This window comes from Mytilus trossulus, unplaced genomic scaffold (genome assembly GCF_036588685.1).
Source record: "Mytilus trossulus isolate FHL-02 unplaced genomic scaffold, PNRI_Mtr1.1.1.hap1 h1tg000128l__unscaffolded, whole genome shotgun sequence".
In the NCBI taxonomy this organism is placed as follows: Eukaryota; Metazoa; Mollusca; class Bivalvia; order Mytilida; family Mytilidae; genus Mytilus; species Mytilus trossulus.
This window is the reverse complement of record NW_026963301.1, coordinates 671,035-684,846: the sequence shown is the minus strand read 5'-3', so window position 1 is coordinate 684,846 and position 13,812 is coordinate 671,035. Positions and strand designations below refer to the sequence as shown.

At 29.6% G+C, this 13,812-nt stretch overlaps 1 protein-coding gene across 1 annotated transcript in view; it reads left to right on the top strand.

Moving 5' to 3' along the window:
* LOC134700276 (collagen alpha-1(I) chain-like) overlaps positions 1–13,812 on the top strand; it is a 159,033-nt gene that overhangs the window by 69,776 nt on the left and 75,445 nt on the right. The window contains exons 55-63 of the mRNA XM_063561634.1: positions 1,381–1,398; positions 2,855–2,872; positions 4,333–4,350; positions 5,810–5,827; positions 7,289–7,306; positions 8,767–8,784; positions 10,526–10,561; positions 11,629–11,646; positions 13,388–13,423. Coding sequence (XP_063417704.1) covers positions 1,381–1,398; positions 2,855–2,872; positions 4,333–4,350; positions 5,810–5,827; positions 7,289–7,306; positions 8,767–8,784; positions 10,526–10,561; positions 11,629–11,646; positions 13,388–13,423 — 198 coding nt within the window. The remainder of the gene's footprint in view (positions 1–1,380; positions 1,399–2,854; positions 2,873–4,332; positions 4,351–5,809; positions 5,828–7,288; positions 7,307–8,766; positions 8,785–10,525; positions 10,562–11,628; positions 11,647–13,387; positions 13,424–13,812) is intronic.

The window sequence follows — 13,812 nt, the reverse complement described above, 5'->3', positions numbered from 1 at the left end:
AATGAGATTAAACAAAATACTTGCAATTATATGTAAACATTCTAATCATTACAAACCCTTTGAACCATTGCTGACAATTTATCCGTTTAATGCCAAATTTGAATAGCTGTTTACGTATTTGCATATCGCATATAAATGTTTTTAAAGAAATATAAAGTAAACGACGAACTTGGTACACATTAAACCACTTTAACTCATACCAATGTCAGGTTTTTGAAAATAAGATTTCTTTGAAAAGTACAATAATGATGACCTTTAAATATCTCTGACTTTCAGGAACACCAGGACCTCAAGGACCCAAAGGAGAAACTGGTATGTATCAACGTGTAAAAAAAATGCATTCTGGTTACAATTTATCGTATTTGCTCACAAGACACAAATAATAAATATCAAAAGAAATACGTTTCATCAAAATTTTAATCAAACTATTCATTTACTTTAAAAAAAAAAAAAAAAAGAATTTAACCATTAAAAGTGATAGTTTGAACAAATCCCCTAATAGCACTGTAGTTTGTCTGTTGAATTTGCAAACAACGCACACTGCGTATTCGTCTGATTTTAAAGGGTACACTCTTTTGATAATAGAAGTCTTATTGTATGTTAGTGGATATTTAATTTCGTGGTTTTACCAACGTTCTTATGCAACCTTTAACAGTGAGTATTCCTTTGAACTATAAAATTGGTTGTTCACGTTTTCCCACAAAATCAGCCATACATCCTTACAAATACAAATGAATCAAAAGAAGCTAGTTATCTGAAATGTTGAGATTAAAGAAAAATATAATACCTGTCAAAGCACACTAACAACTAAAAGTCATATATTTTTAAAACAGATAACGTTGATGTATTGTACTTATACTAGCATATCTTATCTTACTTTCAGGCGCAGACGGACAAAACGGAGCCAATGGTATGCATTCTTAAAAATACACATATAACTTTCATGTGGTTAAACAAATCACTTGCAATTATATTTTAACATTGTTTTTATTACAAACATTTTTTAACGTTGCTTACAAATCATCATTTTGATTTCTTCGATAACGTTTTGGACTTATTGTTCAGTTTTCAAGCCACATACAAACTTTTGTAAATTGAAGTCTTATTTTATTTTTGTGGATTTTTAATTTCTTGAGTTTGCCAACTTTTGATTACCAGGTTGAAAAATGTGAATTTCTTTGACCAATAAAATCCGTTGTCCACACCTTCCCACGCAATCTGCAATACCATTCCTACGAATACAAAGGAATAAAAAGAAGAAAGTTATCTGAAATTTTGAGAGAAAAGAACAATATGATACCAGACAACCCATATTAACAAATAAAAAGATATTTTTTTATATTATTGAACTTATGCTATCCTATTTTCTCTAACTTTTAGGATCAAACGGAGCCGATGGTATGTATCAATTTTCGTGTTTATGCCAACTGCACCCTGTTTGCACAGTATCCGTTATGCTTGCAAATACACATTTAAGTTTAATGAGATTAAACAAAATACTTGCAATTATATGTAAACATTCTAATCATTACAAACCCTTTGAACCATTGCTGACAATTTATCCGTTTAATGCCAAATTTGAATAGCTGTTTACGTATTTGCATATCGCATATAAATGTTTTTAAAGAAATATAAAGTAAACGACGAACTTGGTACACATTAAACCACTTTAACTCATACCAATGTCAGGTTTTTGAAAATAAGATTTCTTTGAAAAGTACAATAATGATGACCTTTAAATATCTCTGACTTTCAGGAACACCAGGACCTCAAGGACCCAAAGGAGAAACTGGTATGTATCAACGTGTAAAAAAAATGCATTCTGGTTACAATTTATCGTATTTGCTCACAAGACACAAATAATAAATATCAAAAGAAATACGTTTCATCAAAATTTTAATCAAACTATTCATTTACTTTAAAAAAAAAAGAAGAATTTAACCATTAAAAGTGATAGTTTGAACAAATCCCCTAATAGCACTGTAGTTTGTCTGTTGAATTTGCAAACAACGCACACTGCATATTCGTCTGATTTTAAAGGGTACACTCTTTTGATAATAGAAGTCTTATTGTATGTTAGTGTATATTTAATTTCGTGGTTTTACCAACGTTCTTATGCAACCTTTAACAGTGAGTATTCCTTTGAACTATAAAATTGGTTGTTCACGTTTTCCCACAAAATCAGCCATGCATCCTTACAAATACAAATGAATCAAAAGAAGCTAGTTATCTGAAATGTTGAGATTAAAGAAAATTATAATACCTGTCAAAGCACACTAACAACTAAAAGTCATATATTTTTAAAACAGATAACGTTGATGTATTGTACTTATACTAGCATATCTTGTCTTACTTTCAGGCGCAGACGGACAAAACGGAGCCAATGGTATGCATTCTTAAAAATACACATATAACTTTCATGTGGTTAAACAAATCACTTGCAATTATATTTTAACTATGTTTTATTACAAACATATTTTAACGTTGCTTACAAATCATCATTTTGATTTCTTCGATAACGTTTTGGACTTATTGTTCAGTTTTCAAGCCACATACAAACTTTTGAAATTGAAGTCTTATTTTATTTTTGTGGATTTTTAATTTCTTGAGTTTGCCAACTTTTGATTACCAGGTTGAAAAATGTGAATTTCTTTGACCAATAAAATCCGTTGTCCACACCTTCCCACGCAATCTGCAATACCATTCCTACGAATACAAAGGAATAAAAAGAAGAAAGTTATCTGAAATTTTGAGAGAAAAGAACAATATGATACCAGTCAAACCATATTAACAAATAAAAAGATATTTTTTTATATTATTGAACTTATGCTATCCTATTTTCTCTAACTTTTAGGATCAAACGGAGCCGATGGTATGTATCAATTTTCGTGTTTATGCCAACTGCACCCTGTTTGCACAGTATCCGTTATGCTTGCAAATACACATTTAAGTTTAATGAGATTAAACAAAATACTTGCAATTATATGTAAACATTCTAATCATTACAAACCCTTTGAACCATTGCTGACAATTTATCCGTTTAATGCCAAATTTGAATAGCTGTTTACGTATTTGCATATCGCATATAAATGTTTTTAAAGAAATATAAAGTAAACGACGAACTTGGTACACATTAAACCACTTTAACTCATACCAATGTCAGGTTTTTGAAAATAAGATTTCTTTGAAAAGTACAATAATGATGACCTTTAAATATCTCTGACTTTCAGGAACACCAGGACCTCAAGGACCCAAAGGAGAAACTGGTATGTATCAACGTGTAAAAAAAATGCATTCTGGTTACAATTTATCGTATTTGCTCACAAGACACAAATAATAAATATCAAAAGAAATACGTTTCATCAAAATTTTAATCAAACTATTCATTTACTCTAAAAAAAAAAAAAAAAAAATTTAACCATTAAAAGTGATAGTTTGAACAAATCCCCTAATAGCACTGTAGTTTGTCTGTTGAATTTGCAAACAACGCACACTGCGTATTCGTCTGATTTTAAAGGGTACACTCTTTTGATAATAGAAGTCTTATTGTATGTTAGTGGATATTTAATTTCGTGGTTTTACCAACGTTCTTATGCAACCTTTAACAGTGAGTATTCCTTTGAACTATAAAATTGGTTGTTCACGTTTTCCCACAAAATCAGCCATACATCCTTACAAATACAAATGAATCAAAAGAAGCTAGTTATCTGAAATGTTGAGATTAAAGAAAAATATAATACCTGTCAAAGCACACTAACAACTAAAAGTCATATATTTTTAAAACAGATAACGTTGATGTATTGTACTTATACTAGCATATCTTATCTTACTTTCAGGCGCAGACGGACAAAACGGAGCCAATGGTATGCATTCTTAAAAATACACATATAACTTTCATGTGGTTAAACAAATCACTTGCAATTATATTTTAACTATGTTTTATTACAAACATATTTTAACGTTGCTTACAAATCATCATTTTGATTTCTTCGATAACGTTTTGGACTTATTGTTCAGTTTTCAAGCCACATACAAACTTTTGTAAATTGAAGTCTTATTTTATTTTTGTGGATTTTTAATTTCTTGAGTTTGCCAACTTTTGATTACCAGGTTGAAAAATGTGAATTTCTTTGACCAATAAAATCCGTTGTCCACACCTTCCCACACAATCTGCAATACCATTCCTACGAATACAAAGGAATAAAAAGAAGAAAGTTATCTGAAATTTTGAGAGAAAAGAACAATATGATACCAGTCAAACCATATTAACAAATAAAAAGATATTTTTTTATATTATTGAACTTATGCTATCCTATTTTCTCTAACTTTTAGGATCAAACGGAGCCGATGGTATGTATCAATTTTCGTGTTTATGCCAACTGCACCCTGTTTGCACAGTATCCGTTATGCTTGCAAATACACATTTAAGTTTAATGAGATTAAACAAAATACTTGCAATTATATGTAAACATTCTAATCATTACAAACCCTTTGAACCATTGCTGACAATTTATCCGTTTAATGCCAAATTTGAATAGCTGTTTACGTATTTGCATATCGCATATAAATGTTTTTAAAGAAATATAAAGTAAACGACGAACTTGGTACACATTAAACCACTTTAACTCATACCAATGTCAGGTTTTTGAAAATAAGATTTCTTTGAAAAGTACAATAATGATGACCTTTAAATATCTCTGACTTTCAGGAACACCAGGACCTCAAGGACCCAAAGGAGAAACTGGTATGTATCAACGTGTAAAAAAAATGCATTCTGGTTACAATTTGTCGTATTTGCTCACAAGACACAAATAATAAATATCAAAAGAAATACGTTTCATCAAAATTTTAATCAAACTATTCATTTACTTTAAAAAAAAAAAAAAAGAATTTAACCATTAAAAGTGATAGTTTGAACAAATCCCCTAATAGCACTGTAGTTTGTCTGTTGAATTTGCAAACAACGCACACTGCGTATTCGTCTGATTTTAAAGGGTACACTCTTTTGATAATAGAAGTCTTATTGTATGTTAGTGGATATTTAATTTCGTGGTTTTACCAACGTTCTTATGCAACCTTTAACAGTGAGTATTCCTTTGAACTATAAAATTGGTTGTTCACGTTTTCCCACAAAATCAGCCATACATCCTTACAAATACAAATGAATCAAAAGAAGCTAGTTATCTGAAATGTTGAGATTAAAGAAAAATATAATACCTGTCAAAGCACACTAACAACTAAAAGTCATATATTTTTAAAACAGATAACGTTGATGTATTGTACTTATACTAGCATATCTTATCTTACTTTCAGGCGCAGACGGACAAAACGGAGCCAATGGTATGCATTCTTAAAAATACACATATAACTTTCATGTGGTTAAACAAATCACTTGCAATTATATTTTAACTATGTTTTATTACAAACATATTTTAACGTTGCTTACAAATCATCATTTTGATTTCTTCGATAACGTTTTGGACTTATTGTTCAGTTTTCAAGCCACATACAAACTTTTGTAAATTGAAGTCTTATTTTATTTTTGTGGATTTTTAATTTCTTGAGTTTGCCAACTTTTGATTACCAGGTTGAAAAATGTGAATTTCTTTGACCAATAAAATCCGTTGTCCACACCTTCCCACGCAATCTGCAATACCATTCCTACGAATACAAAGGAATAAAAAGAAGAAAGTTATCTGAAATTTTGAGAGAAAAGAACAATATGATACCAGTCAAACCATATTAACAAATAAAAAGATATTTTTTTATATTATTGAACTTATGCTATCCTATTTTCTCTAACTTTTAGGATCAAACGGAGCCGATGGTATGTATCAATTTTCGTGTTTATGCCAACTGCACCCTGTTTGCACAGTATCCGTTATGCTTGCAAATACACATTTAAGTTTAATGAGATTAAACAAAATACTTGCAATTATATGTAAACATTCTAATCATTACAAACCCTTTGAACCATTGCTGACAATTTATCCGTTTAATGCCAAATTTGAATAGCTGTTTACGTATTTGCATATCGCATATAAATGTTTTTAAAGAAATATAAAGTAAACGACGAACTTGGTACACATTAAACCACTTTAACTCATACCAATGTCAGGTTTTTGAAAATAAGATTTCTTTGAAAAGTACAATAATGATGACCTTTAAATATCTCTGACTTTCAGGAACACCAGGACCTCAAGGACCCAAAGGAGAAACTGGTATGTATCAACGTGTAAAAAAAATGCATTCTGGTTACAATTTATCGTATTTGCTCACAAGACACAAATAATAAATATCAAAAGAAATACGTTTCATCAAAATTTTAATCAAACTATTCATTTACTTTAAAAAAAAAAAAAAAAGAATTTAACCATTAAAAGTGATAGTTTGAACAAATCCCCTAATAGCACTGTAGTTTGTCTGTTGAATTTGCAAACAACGCACACTGCGTATTCGTCTGATTTTAAAGGGTACACTCTTTTGATAATAGAAGTCTTATTGTATGTTAGTGGATATTTAATTTCGTGGTTTTACCAACGTTCTTATGCAACCTTTAACAGTGAGTATTCCTTTGAACTATAAAATTGGTTGTTCACGTTTTCCCACAAAATCAGCCATACATCCTTACAAATACAAATGAATCAAAAGAAGCTAGTTATCTGAAATGTTGAGATTAAAGAAAAATATAATACCTGTCAAAGCACACTAACAACTAAAAGTCATATATTTTTAAAACAGATAACGTTGATGTATTGTACTTATACTAGCATATCTTATCTTACTTTCAGGCGCAGACGGACAAAACGGAGCCAATGGTATGCATTCTTAAAAATACACATATAACTTTCATGTGGTTAAACAAATCACTTGCAATTATATTTGAACTATGTTTTATTACAAACATATTTTAACGTTGCTTACAAATCATCATTTTGATTTCTTCGATAACGTTTTGGACTTATTGTTCAGTTTTCAAGCCACATACAAACTTTTGTAAATTGAAGTCTTATTTTATTTTTGTGGATTTTTAATTTCTTGAGTTTGCCAACTTTTGATTACCAGGTTGAAAAATGTGAATTTCTTTGACCAATAAAATCCGTTGTCCACACCTTCCCACGCAATCTGCAATACCATTCCTACGAATACAAAGGAATAAAAAGAAGAAAGTTATCTGAAATTTTGAGAGAAAAGAACAATATGATACCAGTCAAACCATATTAACAAATAAAAAGATATTTTTTTTATATTATTGAACTTATGCTATCCTATTTTCTCTAACTTTTAGGATCAAACGGAGCCGATGGTATGTATCAATTTTCGTGTTTATGCCAACTGCACCCTGTTTGCACAGTATCCGTTATGCTTGCAAATACACATTTAAGTTTAATGAGATTAAACAAAATACTTGCAATTATATGTAAACATTCTAATCATTACAAACCCTTTGAACCATTGCTGACAATTTATCCGTTTAATGCCAAATTTGAATAGCTGTTTACGTATTTGCATATCGCATATAAATGTTTTTAAAGAAATATAAAGTAAACGACGAACTTGGTACACATTAAACCACTTTAACTCATACCAATGTCAGGTTTTTGAAAATAAGATTTCTTTGAAAAGTACAATAATGATGACCTTTAAATATCTCTGACTTTCAGGAACACCAGGACCTCAAGGACCCAAAGGAGAAACTGGTATGTATCAACGTGTAAAAAAAATGCATTCTGGTTACAATTTATCGTATTTGCTCACAAGACACAAATAATAAATATCAAAAGAAATACGTTTCATCAAAATTTTAATCAAACTATTCATTTACTTTAAAAAAAAAAAAAAAAGAATTTAACCATTAAAAGTGATAGTTTGAACAAATCCCCTAATAGCACTGTAGTTTGTCTGTTGAATTTGCAAACAACGCACACTGCGTATTCGTCTGATTTTAAAGGGTACACTCTTTTGATAATAGAAGTCTTATTGTATGTTAGTGGATATTTAATTTCGTGGTTTTACCAACGTTCTTATGCAACCTTTAACAGTGAGTATTCCTTTGAACTATAAAATTGGTTGTTCACGTTTTCCCACAAAATCAGCCATACATCCTTACAAATACAAATGAATCAAAAGAAGCTAGTTATCTGAAATGTTGAGATTAAAGAAAAATATAATACCTGTCAAAGCACACTAACAACTAAAAGTCATATATTTTTAAAACAGATAACGTTGATGTATTGTACTTATACTAGCATATCTTATCTTACTTTCAGGCGCAGACGGACAAAACGGAGCCAATGGTATGCATTCTTAAAAATACACATATAACTTTCATGTGGTTAAACAAATCACTTGCAATTATATTTTAACTATGTTTTATTACAAACATATTTTAACGTTGCTTACAAATCATCATTTTGATTTCTTCGATAACGTTTTGGACTTATTGTTCAGTTTTCAAGCCACATACAAACTTTTGTAAATTGAAGTCTTATTTTATTTTTGTGGATTTTTAATTTCTTGAGTTTGCCAACTTTTGATTACCAGGTTGAAAAATGTGAATTTCTTTGACCAATAAAATCCGTTGTCCACACCTTCCCACGCAATCTGCAATACCATTCCTACGAATACAAAGGAATAAAAAGAAGAAAGTTATCTGAAATTTTGAGAGAAAAGAACAATATGATACCAGTCAAACCATATTAACAAATAAAAAGATATTTTTTTATATTATTGAACTTATGCTATCCTATTTTCTCTAACTTTTAGGATCAAACGGAGCCGATGGTATGTATCAATTTTCGTGTTTATGCCAACTGCACCCTGTTTGCACAGTATCCGTTATGCTTGCAAATACACATTTAAGTTTAATGAGATTAAACAAAATACTTGCAATTATATGTAAACATTCTAATCATTACAAACCCTTTGAACCATTGCTGACAATTTATCCGTTTAATGCCAAATTTGAATAGCTGTTTACGTATTTGCATATCGCATATAAATGTTTTTAAAGAAATATAAAGTAAACGACGAACTTGGTACACATTAAACCACTTTAACTCATACCAATGTCAGGTTTTTGAAAATAAGATTTCTTTGAAAAGTACAATAATGATGACCTTTATGGTGACTTGAATAACACCGATATCACTCAGATTACAATTCTACCTTGACAGGCAAGTTTGTATTTAGCCTATAAAATACTTATCTAGCCTTGAGAATTGAAAGGTCAGTTTATCCCATTCATACAATAGAAGTTGATAAATTTGGCTTCATGCCATTTACCTTGTCCAAAATTAAGGTCACTTTATTGTTATTGTGATATTGTTAAAGTACAAAAGAACCCTATATTCTGACCAATACTTAAACTTTGTGCATCTTGATTTTATTGTTCAAAATATGTTAAAATTGAAATTTAGAGTTGTTTTAGGGCTTTTAATTGCATATATTTCTTTACATGGTTGTTTTTTTCAGATAAAAAAAACTGTCTGCTTGACTTTATAGAAATAGACTATGCTTGCAGGTTATCTTATACAATGCCTTGTATTTTGCTTACACCAAATCTGACAGATTATTATTTAGTTGCAAATTATTTTAAATGAGAGCTGAATTTTTTGTGCATTGAAGGTTAGAATAATCATAATGTGAACAAGAATGAAGAAAATATATATTCCCAAAAAGAAACATCAACCAGGATATAAAATTCCAAAATTTTTTTTATTATACTAATATCAGTTCATAATATAGAAATTAGAATAAACTTTTAAAGATTTTATTGATTTATACTATAAATTTGAAATCTCAAGTCACTGTTTTGCATGTTTACAATGTAGGTCATGTCCCAACAGAAAATCAATAAATATGACAGTATGATGTACTCTTAACACAAACACATAAGGTCACTGTGAAATAGACATCCAGGGCATGAAGCACTCAGTTATACCAAACCAGTTTGACTAGTATCTAGTTAAGTCTTGGAATAACAATGATGTGTCCTATATTTTGACAATGTAAATGACATGAGGACCTGCATGGGTTTTTATTAATATCTATTTTTTTTAAATTTTAGGGCATTTTTCTTTTAATAGCCTTAAAAATAACTCTCATTCTGTAAAATTCTCATGAAAATGATTTTACTATTTATTCTTTCTGTTACAAGATTATTTATCAATTCTATACATTGACGGTTATATTATCAGTATTGCATTACAGTTACCTTTTTAAGCTATTTTGCACAATTATTCTTTATACTTTGCACCACATTATTCTCTATTCTTTATTTTGTTGTTCATTTTCTCTATTCTCTATTTTTGTTGTTGCTATTACATGTATTCTCTATTCTGTAAACCCCATTCTGACCCCTACAGGTAAACTTCTATTGTATGAATGGGATAAACTGACCTTTCAATTCTCAAGGCTAAATAAGCATTTTATAGGCTAAATACAAACTTACCTGTCAAGGTAGAATTGTAATCTGAGTGATATCGGTGTTATTCAAGTCACCATAAATATCTCTGACTTTCAGGAACACCAGGACCTCAAGGACCCAAAGGAGAAACTGGTATGTATCAACGTGTAAAAAAAATGTATTCTGGTTACAATTTATCGTATTTGCTCACAAGACACAAATAATAAATTTCAAAAGAAATACGTTTCATCAAAATTTTAATCAAACTATTCATTTACTTTAAAAAAAAAAAAAAGAAGAATTTAACCATTAAAAGTGATAGTTTGAACAAATCCCCTAATAGCACTGTAGTTTGTCTGTTAAATTTGCAAACAACGCACACTGCGTATTCGTCTGATTTTAAAGGGTACACTCTTTTGATAATAGAAGTCTTATTGTATGTTAGTGGATATTTAATTTCGTGGTTTTACCAACGTTCTTATGCAACCTTTAACAGTGAGTATTCCTTTGAACTATAAAATTGGTTGTTCACGTTTTCCCACAAAATCAGCCATACATCCTTACAAATACAAATGAATCAAAAGAAGCTAGTTATCTGAAATGTTGAGATTAAAGAAAAATATAATACCTGTCAAAGCACACTAACAACTAAAAGTCATATATTTTTAAAACAGATAACGTTGATGTATTGTACTTATACTAGCATATCTTATCTTACTTTCAGGCGCAGACGGACAAAACGGAGCCAATGGTATGCATTCTTAAAAATACACATATAACTTTCATGTGGTTAAACAAATCACTTGCAATTATATTTTAACTATGTTTTATTACAAACATATTTTAACGTTGCTTACAAATCATCATTTTGATTTCTTCGATAACGTTTTGGACTTATTGTTCAGTTTTCAAGCCACATACAAACTTTTGTAAATTGAAGTCTTATTTTATTTTTGTGGATTTTTAATTTCTTGAGTTTGCCAACTTTTGATTACCAGGTTGAAAAATGTGAATTTCTTTGACCAATAAAATCCGTTGTCCACACCTTCCCACGCAATCTGCAATACCATTCCTACGAATACAAAGGAATAAAAAGAAGAAAGTTATCTGAAATTTTGAGAGAAAAGAACAATATGATACCAGTCAAACCATATTAACAAATAAAAAGATATTTTTTTATATTATTGAACTTATGCTATCCTATTTTCTCTAACTTTTAGGATCAAACGGAGCCGATGGTATGTATCAATTTTCGTGTTTATGCCAACTGCACCCTGTTTGCACAGTATCCGTTATGCTTGCAAATACACATTTAAGTTTAATGAGATTAAACAAAATACTTGCAATTATATGTAAACATTCTAATCATTACAAACCCTTTGAACCATTGCTGACAATTTATCCGTTTAATGCCAAATTTGAATAGCTGTTTACGTATTTGCATATCGCATATAAATGTTTTTAAAGAAATATAAAGTAAACGACGAACTTGGTACACATTAAACCACTTTAACTCATACAAATGTCAGGTTTTTGAAAATAAGATTTCTTTGAAAAGTACAATAATGATGACCTTTATGGTGACTTGAATAACACCGATATCACTCAGATTACAATTCTACCTTGACAGGCAAGTTTGTATTTAGCCTATAAAATACTTATCTAGCCTTGAGAATTGAAAGGTCAGTTTATCCCATTCATACAATAGAAGTTGATAAATTTGGCTTCATGCCATTTACCTTGTCCAAAATTAAGGTCACTTTATTGTTATTGTGATATTGTTAAAGTACAAAAGAACCCTATATTCTGACCAATACTTAAACTTTGTGCATCTTGATTTTATTGTTCAAAATATGTTAAAATTGAAATTTAGAGTTGTTTTAGGGCTTTTAATTGCATATATTTCTTTACATGGTTGGTTTTTTCAGATAAAAAAAACTGTCTGCTTGACTTTATAGAAATAGACTATGCTTGCAGGTTATCTTATACAATGCCTTGTATTTTGCTTACACCAAATCTGACAGATTATTATTTAGTTGCAAATTATTTTAAATGAGAGCTGAATTTTTTGTGCATTGAAGGTTAGAATAATCATAATGTGAACAAGAATGAAGAAAATATATATTCCCAAAAAGAAACATCAACCAGGATATAAAATTCCAAAATTTTTTTTATTATACTAATATCAGTTCATAATATAGAAATTAGAATAAACTTTTAAAGATTTTATTGATTTATACTATAAATTTGAAATCTCAAGTCACTGTTTTGCATGTTTACAATGTAGGTCATGTCCCAACAGAAAATCAATAAATATGACAGTATGATGTACTCTTAACACAAACACATAAGGTCACTGTGAAATAGACATCCAGGGCATGAAGCACTCAGTTATACCAAACCAGTTTGACTAGTATCTAGTTAAGTCTTGGAATAACAATGATGTGTCCTATATTTTGACAATGTAAATGACATGAGGACCTGCATGGGTTTTTATTAATATCTATTTTTTTTAAATTTTAGGGCATTTTTCTTTTAATAGCCTTAAAAATAACTCTCATTCTGTAAAATTCTCATGAAAATGATTTTACTATTTATTCTTTCTGTTACAAGATTATTTATCAATTCTATACATTGACGGTTATATTATCAGTATTGCATTACAGTTACCTTTTTAAGCTATTTTGCACAATTATTCTTTATACTTTGCACCACATTATTCTCTATTCTTTATTTTGTTGTTCATTTTCTCTATTCTCTATTTTTGTTGTTGCTATTACATGTATTCTCTATTCTGTAAACCCCATTCTGACCCCTACAGGTAAACTTCTATTGTATGAATGGGATAAACTGACCTTTCAATTCTCAAGGCTAAATAAGCATTTTATAGGCTAAATACAAACTTACCTGTCAAGGTAGAATTGTAATCTGAGTGATATCGATGTTATTCAAGTCACCATAAATATCTCTGACTTTCAGGAACACCAGGACCTCAAGGACCCAAAGGAGAAACTGGTATGTATCAACGTGTAAAAAAAATGCATTCTGGTTACAATTTATCGTATTTGCTCACAAGACACAAATAATAAATATCAAAAGAAATACGTTTCATCAAAATTTTAATCAAACTATTCATTTACTTTAAAAAAAAAAAAAAAAATTTAACCATTAAAAGTGATAGTTTGAACAAATCCCCTAATAGCACTGTAGTTTGTCTGTTGAATTTGCAAACAACGCACACTGCGTATTCGTCTGATTTTAAAGGGTACACTCTTTTGATAATAGAAGTCTTATTGTATGTTAGTGGATATTTAATTTCGTGGTTTTACCAACGTTCTTATGCAACCTTTAACAGTGAGTATTCCTTTGAACTATAAAATTGGTTGTTCACGTTTTCCCACAAA